Source organism: Maylandia zebra, linkage group LG19 (genome assembly GCF_041146795.1).
Source record: "Maylandia zebra isolate NMK-2024a linkage group LG19, Mzebra_GT3a, whole genome shotgun sequence".
NCBI lineage: Eukaryota > Metazoa > Chordata > Actinopteri > Cichliformes > Cichlidae > Maylandia > Maylandia zebra.
Window position 1 is genome coordinate 20,030,415 of NC_135185.1, and position 21,424 is coordinate 20,051,838.

Consider the following 21,424-nt stretch of genomic DNA (forward strand, 5'->3'; position numbering starts at 1 on the left):
CCATCATAAAGATTTTGAATGAAAGCGACAAACAGCGGGAAACCATGATAGAAGCAACACGTTCTTAATCTACCTTTTTACATAATGGCTTTGCTGTCAATAATGCATCTGTTGCTCCATTCAAAGTGAGTGTGCAATAATTGTCTCTGTAGGATACTTTAATTGACAGGAAGCTGCATATGATTTCCAGTGGAAAAACCAAGAGCACCTTGCCGATTGCCATCTAAAATCACCGGCTCGCTAATGTCTTCCAGATGTGACTAATATACACTTCCTGGCATGAAACACAACAGCGGCTGGCACTTTGCAGTGCAGATCGTGCCATCTGTGCACTGATCATGTGAACTTTAACAGGATTTTTATCATTTTCTTTGTAAGACCTAAGAGATTTGGCATATATTTATCACTCGGCAATACTGCAATGTCAAGAAACAATCCAAGCATGCTTCAATTAACTCTGGGTGAGCTGGTAGTCCCTCATCAGGGTACAGCTCAGCCAATATGAAGATATCAAAACAGCCACACAAAAGTGTTCTTTGTCACACATTTATAACCTTCTTTTAGTTAACATACTTTACCATTAAGCAAAGTGAAATAGCTGTGCAATGCACAGGAAATGAGGTTTCTCTGCAGCAGGAACTGGGCAGCACTGGCACAACCACAGACAAACCTTTCATAACAGTATCTATGGCGACACGCCATAAGGTGTGAAATTTCCTAGTATACTGTATATCTGAAATACAACTAAACCTGTGCCAGACTTGACCAGACTTGTGAAATGATGGTTGTGGCCTAATGCCCTTGTAACAAAAGGGGGACGCCAACAAAAAGAGACTCGCGTTATCGACCTATTCTCTTACCAAGGACAGAAAGGGTGTCAGGTTTTAGTCTTGTTCAGTGCATTGTCTGTGCACTTGTGTAGGCACTGTTGTTACGATTCAGTATCTCCTATCAAGACTCGAGGGAGATTAAATGTTTCTTGCAATCATTATCTTGTCTCAAAAAATAAACAACAACCAAAATAACCTACAACTAAAGAGCAAAAATCAGTTCACTGAAAGAACTTTTCTGACTAAATAGCATTCTAGCACTTAAGAAGCACAGCGTTCTCTGCACTGGTGACAAGACTTGATGCTACTTGACATGACATGATGTCAAAATGTGTGCCTCTTTACTAAGAGTTTGACCTACTAATACTCACATGAAATCTAACGTGAAGATGTGAAGACAAACTGATAAAAGAAAATGAATCATGTGCTTTATTTCACCGTATTCACAAAATAAATCAAATTGTGTTCCTCCAAATAACTTCTTAATTACCCAGTCTGGGTCACCAAACAACGCACTATGTCTTCTTGTAGTGTGGTCACAAGATTTGCAGGAATCGACATTATTTTTTCTTGATGCTCTAAATGTGATTACGTACTACCTGGAAAAAAAGCCTTGGACAAAAGGGACCATGTGCACACTATATCAAATTAGCCAAATGTGTGATTCTGTTATGCTTTCAAAACCTACAAATGCTTGAGAACAAGTCAGCTGCAGTGTAGTGTAACTTTGTACTGAAACACATATGTTATAGTGCAAACTTTGGGCATTTTAAAACTATTTAAATCAACCGGCAACACAGTTTGCAGAGTGCCAAGAAATTTATTTTAAGAGTAGGTTTACTAACTGTAAGCACACATGCTCACATACTACTTTGTAAGTGTGTGAGCATGTATAAATGTAAGCCTGCATGTGTGAGCATCCTGGATTGCAAATGTTGGCAAACTTCAGATGGGCGTGCAGCCAGACTTTGAATCAGCACAATATTACAGTGCAGCAGTGCAGGAGCAGAGGATGTTGTGTCCGTAAACCAGCTGAGCAAAAGAGTGCCACTTACCCTGCAGTCTCTGCATCACATTAGCTATGTCCACAGACGATCGACCTGGCTGCCTCGGAGAAGCCATGTTGTCTCCTTGCAGCTGTAATGACAAGGTGGTGTCACTGATGCTGAGAGCAAAAGATCCTTCACAACTGTCCCGTGTGGGACATCCCCTCTGCTCCTCCCTCCTCCTCTCTGCTTCTTTCTAATTTCACTGCAGGAGAAGGCCCAATTGAATCTCAGGTTTCATGAAGGGACAAGCAGGTCTACTGTCCAATAGAGGCACTTCTTCCATTCACCGCCTTGGACAGAAAGGTATATCACTTGAGACTGAACAGAATTATTTTGCTGTATTGTTCTACTTAAAACCTAAAAGATGAAACGTCTCCAAAGATTTCTTTCACAAGAGCCTGTTAGTTAGTTACTTTTAAGTTCTTAGTGGTCTTAATAAGATAGATATTTGCAACAGATCAGTCAGTAAATGATTGTGATCAACAGTAACTCATCTCTAAGTGCTATTTACTCCTTAATATCATTCAAGTATCCTTTGAGACAGGCAAATTCATTCAAAATAATACTTGATTGCATTTAGTTTCCTATGTTTTCACAGATAACTAAACATATTATTGCATCACAGCCAGGAGGGCACACGTATAAGGACAAGAGAGCCATGGTTTATGGTATTAGTGACACTTGTGCTTTTCTGACTCTCAAGAAAATGCATATATAGGATCCTATAAGACTACAGGTGTTACAAATGGGGGGGGGGGGGGGGGGGGGGGATGATGACACAGTCTAACAGTCAAATATTTGCTTACATGATAGGTAAGCTACAGACTATGAAGACATTTGACTGAATTTGACTGCACTTAGAAACTGGCAGGAAGTCATAGATACAGATTTAGATATAACGGCTAAAAACGGTTTCTCCTTGGCTGATGCTTTCATTTATCTAAAGCAAAGTTTTTTTTAAAACAAAAAAGGAAGTTAAACTGTCGACTGAGGAAATGTAAATTAAGATTAGCTCAAGTAAATTCTGAATTTAGCTGGACACCAAGCTTTGGATCCAAAGCTCCCATGCGTTACTAATCCTACAGGCAAGTTACTTTACTCTTAACTAGTGTCTATCAAAGTAGCAGAGCTGTAGAGCTATCTGATGTATGTGCATGTGCGAGTTCGACAAGAGAGGAAGTTACTAACATTACAGAAGCAACACACACAAGACCGAGCACGAAAACGCCCGAGCGCACAAAATACAGGTAATTAAACAGGAGGATAAATGAATGAAACAAAAACAATCAAGAAATCTGCAGCAGCTTCTTGACATTTCATCTTACCGCATTGAGCACTGAAGAGCACAGTAACTTCACAGGGGAAGTGCCTGTGTGCTGCGCGTGTGTTGCCTCGTTGCCATTGGTAACTCTGAAAATGAAACATGGTGGCGTGAAGCGCTGCAGCCGCCAATAAGTTCGCGACCGCAAGAAGCTGAGCGGCAAACTGCTGGCAACAAGCTGCACCACACGCTGCAGGAGGAGGGTTCGGGAAAGTGTGGTCAAGCTCCTGTCATTCCTATTCTATTCTAATCTATTTGTTTGTTTGTTAATTGATAGGAACAATGGGTTTGTTTTTCTGCAGAACACAGATGATTCCCGGGTATATAGCCCTTTAAATATAAATTACTTTTGATGGCAAAGTGATAACATTTTAAAATGTTTAGCAAATATGGTAAATGGTAAATGGCATAAATGAAAGAAACACACTGTGGTGGTTTAATACAGTGCATGCACATCAATAAACAAGGCTATTAAAGATCATCTGTAATCTGTAATTAATTACTTTATTAATATTTAATGTGCTTTGCTTTATATGCTACTAGAGCTATTTTCAGGTTGCCAGATTGTTAAAAAAAAATCCTCCTCCAGCGTGAACCTTTAGAGGGACCTCAGTAGACTGTTTAATCACTTCTGCTCTACAAAAGGGCTGCTTATTAACATTTACAAACTTAAAGCATGAGCATGTATTGGTTTACATGTATTACATTTAATTCATGATACAAACACACACAGAGCTCATTACTTAAACTTAGCAATCAAAGTAAAGAAATTAATTTGTGTTTATGTCTAAATTTTGCGGAACACCACCTTGAAGTTTTCCTAAACGTGGCATGCTTAGAGCAGACACCCACTACAGCCAAGAATCATTGTCACTACAAAGAAATAATCGACCAAACACACATTTGTGCTAAATTTAAATTTATCTTTATTCTCTAGAGACTTGCACAAACCATTGCTTGCCAAAGTTGTTTGTCCCCTAAAGGAAAGCAAGTCTGTACACTATCATACCTTAATATGTTTCAAACCCTATGTGCAAACCAAGTGCTCGAAATAAAACTCATTACAACTACTCTGGCGTCACCTACTGGAATTTTCTGTGACATGACAGTCTTACAAACGAGCATCAGCTCATTTACCTAGAAACAACACGTTTTAACTAAATGAAAGCTTGAAACGAAACCTTAGAAAACAAAACAGAGGAACACAAAAATACAAAGACGTGCTGAGCTCCAGAGAGCTGTGGTTCAGGCTGTGCTGTTGTCCTGAAAGCTCTTAGGGCAGGAATGAAGTGGGAACACAGCAACAATTGAAGGAAATCCCCACAGAGACTCAGAGCTTGATACCCTGCAGACTCTTAAGCGGATGGTTAGGTTTTCATTATCCAGAACCTTGTCAAGACACTTGAAAACTTTCTCAGGCATATGAGGAAAGACTATTTATTCTGACTTGCCTGAAAATCCATGAAAAACTTTCTATATGATACTGAATGATCTGAATAAAATTGTTACATAAGTAATAGATCTCTTAAACATGGCCTGCTTTTTAAATGTAAAAAAAAAGTGTCAATAATGGCTCGTTAAAAAGTATTGATCGTAAGGAAATGATGTAAAAGGAAATGAGCTTGTTTCCCTGTGTTATGTCCCACACAGATAAGCAATGCATTTGCTAATTTTAAAGACAGAGAGGGAAGGAAGCATGACAGCAAAGTTTCCGCCACAGCAAACACTGTAGGGGGGAAAAAGCAAAAAGTCTGTCTTGGAAAAAGCTCAGTGTTTCTCCATCTGTGTGGAATCTAGAACTGGGCTCATAGTGGAATAATGGCACAAAATAAAACGGATCCCTCTTTGGAAATAGACAAATCATTCAATCTGGGTGAGTGTATCTGCATTTCTTTCCCAAAGCTGTAGCCTACACTGTGTAAAAGTACAAAGTTTTGTATTTTAAAATATAGATGTGATAGTTCTTCACTTGATTCAACACATACAGTCTCACAGTAAAAAACCTGCAATCCAAAATTAGATCACTAGAAAATACTAAAATGCACATTATTTTTGGATCAGTCAAACAAGTACTGAATGGTCTGGGGCCAAAATAGAGTCCTGCTGCTACTTCAGTACTATTCAAGTATCTTGGATGCAATTCTTTACTGCAGACAGAGTCAGAACAGCAAGTATACAGCACTTAAAATACCCCCTTTGAGTTTCTTATATTTTCTTCTATAGTAGAACATGTTTTTATCTGTGATAGGCTTTGTTTGCCATAGCTGTCTTGATGTCTTACATAACATATGAATTGCTTTCTATGCGGCTGTCCAATTTTAGTATGTGATTTTAAAAGTTTCCATTGTTTCTGGACAAGAATGACGATGGAAATGTTGAGTAAATCTTTTATACATTTGACATAAATGAAATGGTCTGTTTGCACTTCATCACACTGACACTACACAGACTAAAAAACCCACACACCAGGTATGATGTAAGGTTTTATGTAACATTGTAGCCCAGTATAGCGTTTTCCAGAAACAATAAATCAATACACCGGAGGAATATTTCAAAACAACTCTAAGATCTTAGCTGTTCCTCTCCTGAAACTACCATTTGGATATATAATTTACCCATTATGAGAACAACACAATCCATCCTATCTCCCTCTAAACTAAATATTTCCAGCCATTTTTTTTATCCCTCTGCAGTCCCTTTTCTGAGACTTTGCATGATTTCTCTGTTTCCAGGCGATATGATTCTAGCCTTCTGTTTATCTGTGCTTGTGGGCCTGCTGCTGGGTGCTTTGATCTACGTTCTGCTGACCTGGGCATCCAGGCGCCGGGCTACAGCCAGGATCACCAGGCACTCCAAAAAGAAATCTGGCGCTTCACAAACAAACGATGCCACGAGCAGCCAGCTGGGCCTGTACCGAAGCACTTTTTTGAGCGTCTACAGACAGCCCTCTCTCGAGCCAGTTGGCCCCCTGGGGAGTAAGCCAGGTGCAGAGACATCCACGTTTCGCCCACTGCCCAAGAAGAGCAGGCCTGCCCTAGATATGGGAGATGACACCCAGGTGTCTGAGGATGCAGCGCCTTCAAACTCATCTGATTCAGCATCGCTTGTGTCAAACAAGAGGCATTCCTTCTGGCTGGGCAACAATGGCCTTAAAGGTTTTCTACCCTCGCAGACGCCCCCTCCTGCATATGACACTGTTATCCATGCCTTTGAAGAGACTTGCACCTGAAAAACTCCACATAAATACAACAAGAACTGAAGCAGTTCGGTGGATAACAATAGACTTTCTGGCTTTACGTTGTTTTTAAAGGGACAGCTGTCTGTGCACGATTCACTTTGACGCAGTGTGAAGGGGTTAGAGACATGAAGTGTTAGCTCAGCTTTTGTTTAAAGACACGAATAAGTGTTGCAGTTTCCATAATTGATACATTTGCACATTATTTTCCCTGTAATTCACTTTTTTTCATAAAATATCAGCAAATGACAAAATAATAATGGCCATCCTATTTTGTCTTCTCTAAATGTTACATATCCATTTGTGATGACCTATAAACGGACACAAGAGGCACATTTGCACACCGAGGAAGATTGGGGGAGCTGTTTTCGCTTTAGCTTGGAAGTGGTTCACTGATTAGTTAATTATCAAAAACAGTCAGTGGGTGATTTTCTTTAAACTGGTTAATTGTAACATGACCTCTCATAACCTGTAAACTACCAATTGTGTTTGTTTTCTTTTTGTTGTTGTTGTTGTTGTTTGTTTTTAAAGGGTCTGAGAGCAGATTCTGCCCCTGATTGTGTGTCCATGAGAGCCAATAAAGAACAAAAATAATTATTTTTAAATGTCTGAATCTGTTGTTATAGAATTCACACGCATGTGAATTTAATGAAATTCGTGTGTCTTGTTTGTGATGCTGATCATGAGGCAGAAAGGTGGGACAGTGGGTTACCAGCGCACGCATAAAATCAAGGTGTTGTGTCAAGAATGTCGCCTCAACTTACGTCGCAAAGATCGGGTGCGCCTTGTGGGGTTGCCATCATGAAGGATACACGCTTTTGAAGTGCAGTGTTGAATCTAATGTTTATTAAATGCTAACAGCCGGTGGACGAGCCTCCATATCATAAGATACCTAAATGAACTGCACATAGTCACCTCCAGCGCTTGTTAAGACGATTATCATGGGTGTTGACGCTTTTATTTTGTACTAACTTGAAAACATTGGTCTATTTTACGTGCTACCTGCCTCATGGCAACCCGCGTTAAAGCCACAACCCCAAAGTGCGCCAGCGGAAAAGTGCCTGGCAACACTACCGCACTGTGCGCCGACTACATCTGGATTAGTACGTGATTACAGCGGTGTCAGGTACGTACAACATATAGGATATATTTTTCTCCCCACAGTCGCTTTTATAAATGAATACATTCATTTACCACCGCAGTTTGTTTTTGTCTCGTAAGCGCTTAATCATTCAGACTACTGCATGCGGTGAGACGCCTTTGAATGGGAAAATCATTTGATGTAATGTGTCATGTAGTGGGAGACCTTTATAAAGGAAAGGATGGGTAATTTATTTCGACTGTAATCGGGTGCTAAAGTCTCAAACCTGAGTTTGAGTCATAAGATGCAATTATATTATTGTTAGCTACACTATGATATGTTTTGGGTCTGCTTCGTGTAAAATATTGGGCATTTTAGTTCTTATGCTTGCCTGGCTGCTGCTGCTGCTGCTGTGGTGGAAAGGAACAGACAGTATCAGTACCCATGGAGACTGCGAGTGCCTTGGTCTCCAATGCAGTGTTGCTGTTGCATAGAGACTGAGAAACACTGTGAATTTCAAGGTTGATGCACTGAATGACAAGGATGCTATTTAAAGCAAAAACCACCTCTCTCTCTCTCTTTCTCTCTCTGATTACCTTACTTGTTGAATAACAAAATTCCTCTTTTCCTCTTTTTTTCATCTTCACTGCAACAGGATTGCACAACTCTCTGGAGCCACATCAGGAAGACATGGGATGGGCTACTGGCACAGAAGCCTCAAGTCATTTAATGGCAAACTCTGGAGCGTAGAGCTGCTTGATTTGGGTGAATGTAGAGCTGGACACCATTTGGCTGTATGATGCATTTTACTTCCCCGTAGATTTTATTGTAAGTATCAAGAGCAGAGCAGCCACTACCCTCCAGTGCACCATCTGAATGGAAATATGGACACCTTCAATGGAGGAATTTTGACTCAACATGTCCAGGAACTATGAGGTATTTTTTTATATTTATGTGCTGCCAGACTAACTTGAATGTCATTTTTCACTTTAATTAGCCATATTATAAAATGCTATTACCTATTATGTAGTGTGCTAGACGATACCACGTAGGATCTAAACCGTTCATAAACAGATCTTGATTTTAAATTGCAGAAGAGACACCCAAAAACTAAAAGCAAACCAGACTAGATTTGTTTCTGTCGTACTTGTAAAACATTGTGTTCAGTGAAATTAGTATTATAGAATAGCATTGTTTAAAAGCTACTACGGGGACCTAAAAGAGTTAAAATAGCATTTTAAAGGTCCTCCAGGGCTAATGTGGGAAATCTTTACGATATCTATGTGAGTGAGCTCTTTCAGACATTTTCATGTAAATCCAAATGAGTAGGAAGGTTGCAAAATGAATGCACCCAAAAATGAAATGTGTCTAACCTACGTTGTGGAGACAGGATTTAAAAATACACTGTGGTTTACATATTTGTGCCCTAAATTGCAATTCACATGTTTCGTCTAGTCCTCCTCTCATTTTCAGTTTGTGAATATGAAGAAATAAAACACAGACTGTCGTGATGATGTAATCTAGAGACAAATCCTGGAGCCACTCCACGGACAGTGAATAATAGAATAACAGCTAGAACACTATGAGCAGCAGACATCGTGATTTTACTGGTGTCAGAGCACATTTGGTGATTCACTTGTGTACTTGCGTAAAGTCTGTTCACAAATGAAAATCATTAGGATGGAATTTATCAAAGAACCTGTAAATGATGTAAGTGCCTGGTTTCACTCGCCAGTCTGGTACCTGCACATAAGCTCAGGAAGATGATGCCCACTGATATCCATGAATTCGTTAATTGGGTGTTTTTTCAGGGGTTTTCTCTTAACGTGCAAATTTACGCCTCTGGGAGGCAACATTTTAAAGCTGAACCAACTCTCTGCTCATAACTTGATAACATAGGTGACTCATCTTGATGATCTCTGTGTAAAAGGAACATACACAAAGCTGTGTTTTTATTTTTATACAGAAAAGTCTCACCATATTTGTGATTATATCACTAGCCCAGGGGTGGGCAATCTCAGTCCACGAGGGCCGGTGTCCCTGCAGGTTTTAGATGTGTCCTCGAACCAACACAGCTGATTTAAATGGCTAAATTAGCCCCTCAACATGTCCTGAAGTTCCCCAGAGGCCTGGTAACGAACTAATCATGTGATTCAGGTGAGATCTAAAACCTGCAGGGACACCGGCCCTCGTGGACTGAGATTGCCCACCCCTGCACTAGCCCCTTGTTTATCTTTGTATATATTGAAAATCCGGTTTTTCTCTCTTTACATTAAAGACTTCTTTCCAAAATCACCCTTAAAGCTGATGTTGAAAGTTCAATCTTTGTAGCTGCTTTGATTAAACTCCACCCTAAAAAGGCCTTTGAATGAACTGCCAAGGTCCAGAAGTGCTCAGAAAAGAAGGAAATTTGTACCGGGCAAACAGCAACTGCCCATTAAGATTGTATGATATGACTGGAAGCATCAGGAAAGCTTGGATCTTGTATTGAGATTGTTCTGTCATCTTGTGTTTCAAAGGTCAATAAGCTTTTAATCTAAACTATTTCATATTTTACATTAGTAACCACAGCCGAGCTTCCTGTTGACCATGACAGTGTTCATACCAGAATGCCCTGAGCTTCACTGAAAAGGCAGTTTTAAGTAAATGCAGAGTCACACACTGACATAAACTGAAAACGTTCATTATCTAGCTTTATTACAATTGAAAGCATGGTGTTATTTGAAACTCTCTTTCTTTGTTTCGCTTGCCAGCCTGGTCAATCAGTAGGGATGTTGGCCGCCGTGGAACATGGTCCCATCCTCTGCAGCGACTCCAACATCCTCTGCCTCTCGTGGAAAGGCCGGGTCCCCAAGAGTGAGAAGGACAAGCCAGTGTGCCGGAGACGGTACTATGAGGAGGGTTGGCTCGCCACAGGGAATGGGAGAGGAGTCGTTGGGGTGACGTTTACATCGAGTCACTGCAGGAGGGATAGAAGTACACCTCAGAGAATCAATTTTAACCTGCGAGGACACAACAGCGAGGTGGGATTTTCTCTTTTTTTGCAATGAGTTGAATGTATAAATAAGAATTTGACCTCTGCTCTTTCATTTTACACAACTAAAACAATGATCTTATTACTGATCCAGCCCACTCGTAAAGGAACTTTTGCAACAGCAGAGTAAAATCAAGAAATTACTGTTTGAATAAATAAATTAAAACAAAACAATCCTGCATATTACAGAACTAAATTGGGTTAAATGCACACTATATTTACAGAGACTATGCATTAGCATACTTTGTAAAATGATTCATCTCGCTGAAATGCTAATTTTTATTACATTTAAATAAATTAAAATGCTATATGAACAGAGTGCATTTTCAATATTGTGTGCCATTAATATTTAGACACATTTACATTATTTTTTTCCTCTCTGTAAGTTGATTTTTCTTTGAACTACATTAGCTTTTATATCGATGAATGTTCCTCTGCTAGTGAAAAAAAGCTGATGGTGTTTGGGGTATTTGCAGGTTGTCTTGGTGCGCTGGAATGAACCCTTCCAGAAGCTGGCCACTTGCGATATGGAAGGAGGCATATTTGTGTGGATTCAGTATGAAGGAAGATGGTCTGTGGAGTTAGTGAATGACAGAGGAGCCCAGGTAGACATGAATTTTTTTTGCAAATATGAGCTAAAATTGCTTTGTTTTCCATCTTTATGGTATTTAACACCCTTGTACTCCAACTGATGCAACAGAAAGGCTCTATCTTCTTGGCGCTGACCTCTTGTGTAATTACACTAATGATACAAATCTTTAAATTAGGTGAGTGACTTCACTTGGTCCCATGATGGCACTCAAGCCCTCATTGCATACAGAGATGGGTTTGTGTTAGTCGGCTCGGTCAGCGGTCAAAGACACTGGTCCTCTGAGATTAATCTGGAGAGCCAGATCACCTGTGGCATCTGGACCCCTGACGATCAGCAGGTACCTATGTTTGGCTGAATTTGTACTACATAAAAGATAATTACAATTACGTATAATTCAAAAATGTAAAGGTGTTGTGGAATAATGTCATAATCTTGAAGTGAGTGAGTGAAATGGGTTTGTTTGTTTATCTAATCAACTATTAAAGTTTAATGTGCAATGTTCCCTCAGGTGTTGTTTGGAACAGCAGATGGTCAGGTAATTGTGATGGACTGTCACGGAAGGATGCTTGCCCATGTTCTGTTACACGAGTCTGATGGGATTGTGAGCATGTCTTGGAATTGCCCCGATTTCCTAGTCGAGGACAGCACGGAGAGCGACACAGACTCCGATGACAATATTCTGCCTTTAGGTACTAAACCGGTTTGCCCTTCGGCTCATGTAACTTAGTTAAAAGTGTTGCCTGAGGAAGACTCACATGTGTACTTTTCTTTCTTCCTCCAAGTGCGGCGAGTTAAGCCTCTGTTGACTGTCACCTTCTTATCAGGAGATATTAGTTTGATGAATAACTATGATGACCTCTCTCCTAGTATAATTCGCTCAGGGCTTAAAGGTATGAACTCTGAACATAAGTATGTTAATTTGCAACTTTAGTGATATATACTGTTAATCATGTGAAGTAAATACCCTTTTTTCTTTACACCAAAGACGTCGAGGCCCAGTGGTGCTCCCAGGGAGACCTCCTGGCTGTGGCTGGCATGGAGAGACATGGGCTCCCTTCTGACTCAGCTTGTGCATCCATCATGAGGAATGCCCTTGTTAAGTTTTATAATGTCCAAGGTGAACACATCTACACTTTGGAGACACCGGCGCAGGTTAGTCCTTCATAAATTAAGGGATAGATGTCTTGCTTAAAAAAATTCTAATAATAAACATAAACCTTGTGTCATATTTCATGAAATCCACACAAGTGAGGACCAATTAGTAGAAATTGTCTTTCAATTGTTAAACATTCTCAGACATTCTTGAAAGCAAACTACAACAAAGATTAGGATTGACACTTTGCCAGATACAAGGGTGTAGATTGTTTGTTTTGTAATCTAACCTAAAGGGTGTTAACCTTTGTTCCAGCTCTAAGTCAACAATAGGAAGTAGCATAAAACAGAAACTAGCAAACCTGCTCTGCTATTGACGCCTGCAGGAAGTTTCTTATTCTCAGTGGTTCTTTTTCAGAGGCCCATCACCACCATTTGTTGGGGTCACAGAGATTCCCGTCTGTTCCTCGCATGTGGACCAGCTCTCTATGTGGTCCGTGTGGAGCACAGGGTGGCCAGCCTCCAACTTTTATGCCAGCAAGGCATTGCCAGCGCCCTGCGAGAGGAGAAAGATGTCGGGAAACTAAACATGCCCTCGCTTCTCTGCTCTTATGTCACCACTGCTTTTATCCCCACCATCAAGGTATTAAAGTTTAATGTGCAATCCTGCATCAGGTCTTTTTTGGTACAGCAGATGGTCAGGTGTTAGTGATGCTTTTCACCACTGCTTTTCATATACACCGTTGCGGTGCAATGATCCCTGTTTCATTAGTGTGCAGTGACTGTCAGAGATAGGTTTCTTACCAACTTTATTGCACAGCGAGTAAAGGAAAATTGCTGACAGGGGCATGTTTTCATTTGAGTGTCCAGCAGTCTTACAGCTCCTTCCTTTCTTTGTTCTAGCCCCCAATTCCTGACCCCAACAACATCCGCGACTTTGTCAGCTATCCCACAGCAGGGAACGAAAGGCTCCACTGCACCATGAAGCGAGCTGAGGACAGTCCTGAAGCAGGCGGACCCTGCTACACGCTGTACCTAGAATATTTAGGAGGACTGGTGCCTATTCTCAAAGGAAGGCGCATCAGTAAACTTCGGCCCGAGTTTGTTATTATGGATCCAAAAACTGATGGCAAGGCAGGTGGGTTTAGACCTGAAAGAAAGCACTTCACCTAAATCTTTTAAAAGTCACTATTCATTTTGTCTTTAGCTGCAGTGAAAACTCTGCACAGTTTGGAATGGTCATGAACCAAAGTAACCACAAAATGCATTAGGGGTGGAACAGAAAATAGACCTGCCCAGGGTCATTCTGTATGCACCTTGTTTTTGTGCATATTTGTGCTGTGCGCTCGTCATTCACCTTGAGGAAGAACAAGTACAGAGTGTGGTGATGAGTGTTGTTTTCTGATGCAACATGGTCTGGGGCCTGATACAGGAATAGAGTATATCGTGACCTGGCTGCACTCGTGTTACATTTAATGTTATTCATGCAGAGCTTGCCCACTAATGGCATGTTAGTTGGTGTATTGTAGATATTTTGTTCAAGCTCAACTTTATTTCTTATTTTTCTTTGCTGTGCTTCTTTCAGAGGAAGTTTGCGTCAATCCCATGATCTCATACACCGACAGCTGTAACTGCTCTGACTCCAGTGACATTGAGCTGAGCGATGAGTGGGTCGGGAAGAAGTCACCAAAGTTATCTCGCGGAAACAGGTCACCAAAACACGTCTGAAGTTATATAAATGTTTTTTATTTTTCTGCACATTTTCTCCAGCAATGTTTTTTCATCATTCCAAGTGATTTTATGAGGTGTAAAAATGTGTCTTTGTTTCAAAGGTTGAACATGGAATCAAGAAAATCTCCCAAACTTTCACGTGCCAATCAAGAAGGTCAGCGATCACCACGCCTACCAACAAAGAAGCCTCCCGTTCGGTCACCCAGCCTGACACGGCGTGAGTTTTCTATGGATGGAATTACGGAGGTAATGACCTGCCAAGTATATGTACTGCCAAGTATTACAGCTCATGCTCATTAGCTAGTAATACTGTAGTACCTGCATTATCATCACTGTGTAATTCACAGAAACTTATGTTACAATATGTTTTCTTTGTTACTGGGCTGCCATATTTCTTTAAGATCCTTTAATGATTGGCAAACTCACAGTTACTGCCATAGTGGAAATACTGACTTTGAATTTAAGCTTTAAAAAAAAGAAAAATATTTGTTTATCTAGGGCAGCATAGGCCAGTTATCCCTGTTGCCTTACAGCACAAATCCATCATCTGGCCATGGCCTTTCTGTGTTTGCATGCTCTGGGCTCTTTCCAGGTACTCTGGCTTCCTTCTGAAGTCCAAAGACATGCATTTAGCGGGGTTAGATTAATTGGTGATTCTGGTGAATGTGAGCACAAATGGTTGTGTGTCTCTCTGTGTTAGCCCTGAAACAGATTGGTGACCTGTCCAGGGTGTACCCTCTCGCCCTGTGGCAGCTTGGATAGCCTCCAGCCCCCTGAACTATCAATACATCCATCCATGGGTAGAAGAAAAGCATTTAGTTTAGGCAGCCAACTGCTATGATGAAGTTCAGCACTCAAACGGATGATGGCCACTGTGTAACAAATGATTTGACTGTAGAATATATGCTCACCTGTCAGAGGTAAAGAAAAATACAGACTGTGATTTATTGTTAGGTCCACATTAATCTTGTCTCTACTTCAGCAACATTTAAAGTAAGGTACACAAATTTAAGTTTCTGCTGATGTGCCAAGTGAGCAGATGTGTGCAGCCTTTAAGGACTCTGCTCTGCTGTAGTTAACTCTGTGAAGCTGCAGATAATTAACTGCTTTAGCTTCTATTTAAGTTTTTTAAACCCAGATTACACTCTTTACTTGATTATCTCTTACATGTAGGTGTGCATTTGCTCCATGATCAGGCAGCAGGGCAGGGGGAAATCAGGAGGGAAAACTAGCGAAGGGGCACTGTCATCAGTTTAATTATTTATCATGGACTATAACAGTCAATAGTGTGCTGGAAGTAGGTTCACATGTGCTTAGCAGCAAAGCTTTCACACTTATTATTCACTTTTCCCCCTTTATCTTCAATTTTCTGCCTCACAGCACAATTACCTTGCACAAGTGACATCTAATATTTGGGGGACAAAATTCAAAATTGTGGGACTTGCTTCGTTCCTCCCCACGAATCTTGGCGCAGGTAAAAAACAAAAGCAGCACATATACATGACTTTACTCAAAAGTTACTTTCTTTTTCCTTCTCGAGTCAACTCTATTTTCCTCTTTTTCAGTCATCTATAAGACCAGTTTGCTTCATTTGCAACCGAGACAGATGACAATCTACCTTCCAGAAGTGCGAAAGATTTCTCATGACTTTATGAGTCTGCCGGTGTTCAACCCCAATGTGTTCAGCGAGGATGAGGATGACTTACCAGGTAAAAAGGAAATCCAAAAAGATGCAAATAAATTAGTTTGCATGCCCATCAGTTTATTATCATCCTAAGTCGCTTATACTCTTCTTCTCTGTCTTCTTATATAGTGATGGGGCCGTCTGGAGTGGCTGGAGACAATCCTCCATGTACAGTCAACATTCCCATTGCTCCCATCCACAGCCCAGCTCAAGCCATGTCCCCAACTCAGAGTATTGGTCTGGTTCAGTCTCTTTTGGCCAATCAGAATATTCAGCTTGATGTTCTGACCAACCCGACCGCCACTGCTGCAGCAGCAGCTGCAGCAGCAGCAGCCTCTGTCCCTGTCACTGATCATGGTCAGGATGCTGTTGCGTCACCATATCCCGTGCCAACTAGATACACCAGCCCTGGTCAGATGATCTTCAACGGGTTGGAGATGGGTCCTCTTCTCCCTGGCACTTTACCTCCCCCACCTCCACCTCACCATCTCCCACCACAGCCTCATTCACAGCGTTCTCATTCACAGCAGCCTCGCCAGCAGCCATCTAAACAGTCACAACAAATACAGACACAGCAGCAGCAGAAAATGCACCATCATCAACAGCAGCAAGGGCAACTGCAGCAACAGCAACACCATCACCCGTCCCAATCACAGCAGCAGCTGCAGCAACACCAGCAGCTGCAGCAGCAGCAACACCAGCAGCTACAGCAGCTGCACCACCAGCAGGGGCAACAGCAGCAACAGCAACACCATCACCCATCCCAGTCACAGCAGCTGCAGCAGCATCAGCAACTACAGCAGCTGCACCACCAGCAGACGCTACATCAACAACAGCAACATCAGCAACACCAAGTTCAGCAACATCAACAAATGCAACAAGCGCAACAGCAAGTGACGAACCAACAGCTTCAGCAACAGCAGATCCAACAGCAGCAGCAGCAGATGCAGATGCAGCACGAGCAAATGCAGCAGCAGCAGCAGCAGATGCAACAGCAGCAGCAGCAAATCCGACAACAGATCCAAGAGATGAGGCAGCAGCAGCAGCAGCTCCAGCAGCAGCATCAGCAGATCCAGCAGCAGCATCAACAAATGCAGAGGCAGCATCAACAAATGCAGCAGCAACTGAAGATCCAAATGTCATTGCCCCCTCCTCCATCTGGCTATCCAACCATTTCCTTGCAACAGATTCATCTTCTTCCCCAGATGCCACCTCCCACCACTGAGCCAGGGCTCGACAGGGGAGACCATGGACACACTCTGAAGCCAAGTCTGCCACGTACATTACCTCCCTCCTTTAACGATACAGATGGGTCTGTAGAGATTCAGATGAGGAAAATAAATCCCCCTCCTCCGTACCCTGGGACTGTAGTGTCTGCAGCAGCAGCTTCAGCTGCTGCTCCTCCTCAAACTCTCATCACAAACTGTGACAGCCCAAGTATCCTGGCACCGGACCCCTGCCTGAAAAAGGATGAATTTTTGCTTCATCCTGTCACCTTACAGTACCCAACACCTCTTGGGTATGAAAGGATCACGACCTTTGACAGCAGTGGCAATGTGGAGGAGGTGTGTCGGCCACGAAGGCGCCTCATTCGCAACCAGAATGCATACGCTGTGCACAGCATTGGGGGCTCAGCTACCCTCAAAGTCACTTCCTCAGAGAATAAAAAAATTCAGCTTCCATACAGTTCAGCAACATTAAGTCGTCTTTCTGTCCCTCGATACACAATACCAAGTGGAGACCCCCCTCCTTACCCTGATCCAGCCAATCAGGTAACAGCTACACTTCCTCCTCCCCAGAGAATTGATAGCAGCCTCATTCATGCCACTCTACGTCGTGAACGAAGGGATGTGGGCCTCAAAGTGCCACAGATGATGGACAGCTCAAGGACACTACCGACTAAAGCTAAAATGAACAGTGCATTAGCCCTTTCCTACCAGCAGAGGGTGCCCACTGCCTTATACACATGCACACAGTGCAGTAGTAACAGCAGCAGCACCAGTGTTAGTGTCAGTGGAGGTGGAACTACCAGTAGTGGTATTGCAGGTGGAACGGTGGTGAGGCAGGACTTCCCATCAGGGAAAGGTGCGCATCACAGTACCATTATAGTGCACTCCAAAAATGCCTCTCCAATGGCATCTCAGTCATCTTACAGTCTACTGGGTGGCGTTGACAACAGTCGGGACAGAACAGTGTATGTTAACTCTGCATTTACTGAGGACGAGACTTTAAATCAGCAGTGTCACCTTGAAAAATCAGTACGTCAGCTGACTCTTGGTGATGTCAGTTTGACAGTAAAACGCCCTCCGCCTTACCAGTGGGACACCTCCGCCACAGAAGATTTCTGGCTCACCCCGGATCAAACAATGTTAGCTCCCCCACCTCATAAACCGCCTCCCCTTATTATCAGTCAAGCTCAGCACCTTGATGTGACTCGGCTTCCCTTTGTCCTCACAACTAAACCTCCAACCAGTCCGAGCACAAGCACTCTTACTTTTCCATCAGGTTACCAGATATCCCTGTCACCCTTTCCTCCAGGGGTGGGTCACAGTGGACCCCCACTTCAGACTTTGCAAAACCCTCCGCAACAGTGTTCTCCAAATGAAGTGGTCGCTCCTGTCCCTTTTGCTCAGCAGGACCCCAATTTGGTCTTGCCACCGGGCTACCCCCCAAATCTGGCCAACTTGGCCTGCTGTCCTCTCCCTCCTCTGTACCCAGGAGCAAGCTCATGTGCCGGACTCCAACTGCACCCGGTCAGCCTCCACCCTTGGAACCCTTACCCCTGCCCACCGCCCATGCAAGATCCTCCCGCGCCTCCACTCCCAACCAAAACTCACCAGATTTTGGAGAAGCCAATACTGTCCCCGCCTCCTCCTACTGCACCACCTCCCCCACCTCCTCTTCCCCCTCCTCCCCCACCTACCGAGTTGCCACCATCCAAAAGTGCCACAGAAGATCTCGCAGAATCTGCCAATAACTTTCCAGAGCCATCATCCTTAAATGAAAGCCCTGTCCCACAAGAGTCAGAGCGCTTCAACAAGAAGAGCCGCAAAAGGCTTGACAGCCGGGCAGAGGAGGCCAACATGCCCACTGTGTCTGAGGGCAAATCCAGAAAGGAAGGGCGTGCGCTGTCTGATTTCAACACTCTCATTGCGAGCCCGAGGCTTGGTAGCAGAGAGAAAAAGAAGCCAAAGGGGCAGAGAGAACAACTTAATAAAACAAAGAAAATGAACAGGACCACGAATGAGTTTCAGGATAGCTCAGAGAGTGAGCCAGAGCTCTTCATTAGCGGTGATGAGCTAATGAACCAGAACCAGAGTAGTAAGAAGAGCTGGAAGAACAAGCGCAGCATGCGTATGGCAAGTGAGCTGGAGGAGATAAAGTGTCGCAAGGCAAATGAAAGGGAGGACCGTAGTTTAGGCAGCCAAGGGTTTGTGTACGTTATGGCCAACAAACAGCCACTGTGGAATGAGGCCACCCAGGTGTACCAGCTTGACTTTGGAGGTCGAGTCACCCAGGAGTCAGCAAAGAATTTTCAGATCGAACTGGATGGTAGACAGGTAATGATAAGCAACATTAGTGAATTTAAAAATGATTTGTCTTTTCATCTCACAGGGGTTTCTATTTTTCTATTTTTGCTTCAGCCCTTAAAGCAAAAACACCAAACACGTGTGACATCATCTTGTACATCTTTGGGCTTTAGCTTTAAAAAAAGCAGCTTCACGATGCTTATGTTTTGGTTACTGCTTTCTTTCTGAAATATCTTCTTCTTCTACAATTTTTTAGGTGATGCAGTTTGGGCGGATAGATGGAAATGCTTATATCTTGGATTTCCAGTATCCTTTCTCAGCCGTGCAAGCATTTGCTGTTGCCTTGGCAAATGTGACTCAGAGGCTGAAGTGAAAAGGTCATTTGGTGTTGCTGTGCACTAACTCAACAGAGCTGAGTGGTCTTACCTTCCAACGTGTGGGGCTACGATGGAGAAACTGTCCTGTTTTACTTAGAAGAGATTAATATATGTACAAGCTAGTCTTGCACATGGAGGCAATTTACAATCAGTGTGTTTAGGGCAAAGTCACTCCAGGTTGGTGTTGATGAAAGAGATTTAAGTGAATCCATAATTTCTAGTTCATATATTAAATGTAGTCATGTAGTCAAAGTATTATAATTATTATGATATGGTATATATTAGATTAAAGAAAACAAACCTAACTAACTTATGTTGCAGTGACTTTTAAAAGCTGTCTGGAGGTTTAGTGCCATCTGTAGTATCAAACACATTATCTCGCTATCGAACTGCAAATTAATAACCTTGTCGTGTTTATAAAGAAATAAGCACAGCAAATATATAAGTCTGAAGTGGCATTCAAAATTTATATACACGTTCACTAAGCCATACCGTGTGTTATATAAAGGCTGCACTATTTTAAATCCGTATTAAGAAATAAGTAGATATATTATACAGTTTTATTATATCACACTTATAGGTATTTAATTACATTTATTTATAATCTCATTTGGAATTTTTTTCAGTTGAATGTCTTCAACATTATGTTCAATTTGCTGAACATGCAATAGAGGGATATATAAATTTGGTAGCTGCAACATGAAAAGTTGAGTACAGTTTGCCATAGTTTATATATTTTCTCTTCATGCTACTTCCATGAAGTGCTGCAATGAACATAGTTAATCGTATTATTTTGGCCTCTGTACATTCAACCCATTCAACACCTGACGGTGTGTTCATTTTTCCACTTGTAAATTGAAACACATTTCGATTGAAGAAACATTATTCTCTATTTCCTTGTTGATTTCAGAATCAACTATTGTGGATACAGTTGTCAGTAATCGTGTACAGTAAGTCTATGGGTGCCATATCTAGCCAAAGGCATTTGGCTGAAAGGATGCCTGCTAGAAAATTAGCAGAAAATGATGTCATGTAGATCTCATGTCACCCAGAATAAATCTACACAGTAACGATTAAGATCTTTTCAATCAAATTCACTTGGTTGGCTCTGTTTTGTTTCCACTGGGTGTTTATGATGCTACTTGAATTCTGCATTTGAATGTGAAGTACAGTAGTTTGCCTATTTTGGAAACCAGTGCTGCTTTAGATAGAGCTTGTGTGCAATAATGCTACCTACACAGAACTTAATGTCGTACCTGCAAAAGAAAATGTAATGCTGCTTGCGCTGTGTATTTAGTGACCTAACATTATTATGTGCTTAGAAAAATATGTGTGTATGTTGCTAATTTGAATAATTTTGTATTTCACCTTTGCTTTAACATTGCACCTTGAGTTGGTTTTTTTTTGGTTTTTTTTGTTGATGTTACAGAAAAAAGAATGAGAGCATAAACATGCAGAGCTATTAACTACAACATACTCATAAGTTGCTAGAGATGACCCGTTAGTGGGAGTCAGATTCATGTAGATTTGGTGCTATTGTATAAAGAAAAAAATGTGATCATATCTGGAAATCTGTCACTTGTTTTTAGAAGTTTATTTTAACTGGAAAGTATTTTGCAAAAAGTTACAGAACATTTGGTGCAGATGTTTTCATTTCAGCTTTTTTTATTCAGTGCAGCTTCAGAGATTTTAGCAACAGTGCGTGTCAGTTATTATCAGCAATACTGCCTAATAACCGAATGGTTTGCTGCCTGATTGTTTTTCTCTTATTTTGTGATGAAAAGAAAAATATGACTGTAGGTTTTCTGGGGACCTATAAGCTGGCCAAAATGGAATAAAAATCTATGGTTCCAAAATGTTTTTTGTTG

The 21,424-nt window shown here is 41.8% G+C and overlaps 3 protein-coding genes across 4 annotated transcripts in view; 2 read left to right on the forward strand and 1 right to left on the reverse strand.

The window, feature by feature from the left end:
- Positions 1–3,264, reverse strand: part of syne1b (spectrin repeat containing, nuclear envelope 1b) — a 75,203-nt gene extending 71,939 nt beyond the window's left edge. Inside the window, exons 1-2 of the mRNA XM_012921939.5 lie at positions 3,205–3,264; positions 1,886–1,967 (exon numbers count right to left, since the gene is read on the reverse strand). Coding sequence (XP_012777393.3) covers positions 1,886–1,952 — 67 coding nt within the window. The 5' untranslated portion in view covers positions 1,953–1,967; positions 3,205–3,264. The remainder of the gene's footprint in view (positions 1–1,885; positions 1,968–3,204) is intronic.
- Positions 3,265–4,907: 1,643 nt separating this feature from the next.
- myct1b (myc target 1b) lies at positions 4,908–7,029 on the forward strand. The gene is made up of 2 exons (XM_004540132.3): positions 4,908–5,073; positions 5,933–7,029. Exons 1-2 carry the CDS (start codon positions 5,019–5,021, stop codon positions 6,427–6,429), a joined length of 552 nt encoding a protein of 183 aa, XP_004540189.1. The 5' UTR covers positions 4,908–5,018; the 3' UTR covers positions 6,430–7,029.
- A 455-nt stretch (positions 7,030–7,484) lies between these two features.
- Positions 7,485–21,412, forward strand: tulp4b (TUB like protein 4b). Of its 2 annotated transcripts, XM_024806339.2 has the most exons (17): positions 7,485–7,561; positions 8,172–8,452; positions 10,079–10,158; positions 10,270–10,539; positions 11,027–11,155; positions 11,318–11,479; positions 11,651–11,831; positions 11,925–12,032; positions 12,128–12,294; positions 12,653–12,877; positions 13,138–13,372; positions 13,820–13,943; positions 14,067–14,211; positions 15,346–15,439; positions 15,531–15,674; positions 15,779–19,209; positions 19,436–21,412. In XM_024806339.2, exons 4-17 carry the CDS (start codon positions 10,288–10,290, stop codon positions 19,550–19,552), a joined length of 5,514 nt encoding a protein of 1,837 aa, XP_024662107.2. In that variant the 5' UTR covers positions 7,485–7,561; positions 8,172–8,452; positions 10,079–10,158; positions 10,270–10,287; the 3' UTR covers positions 19,553–21,412. The 2 variants fall into 2 exon arrangements, with proteins under 2 accessions (XP_024662107.2, XP_024662106.2); XM_024806338.2 differs by lacking the exon at positions 10,079–10,158.
- The last annotated feature ends 12 nt before the right edge of the window (positions 21,413–21,424 follow it).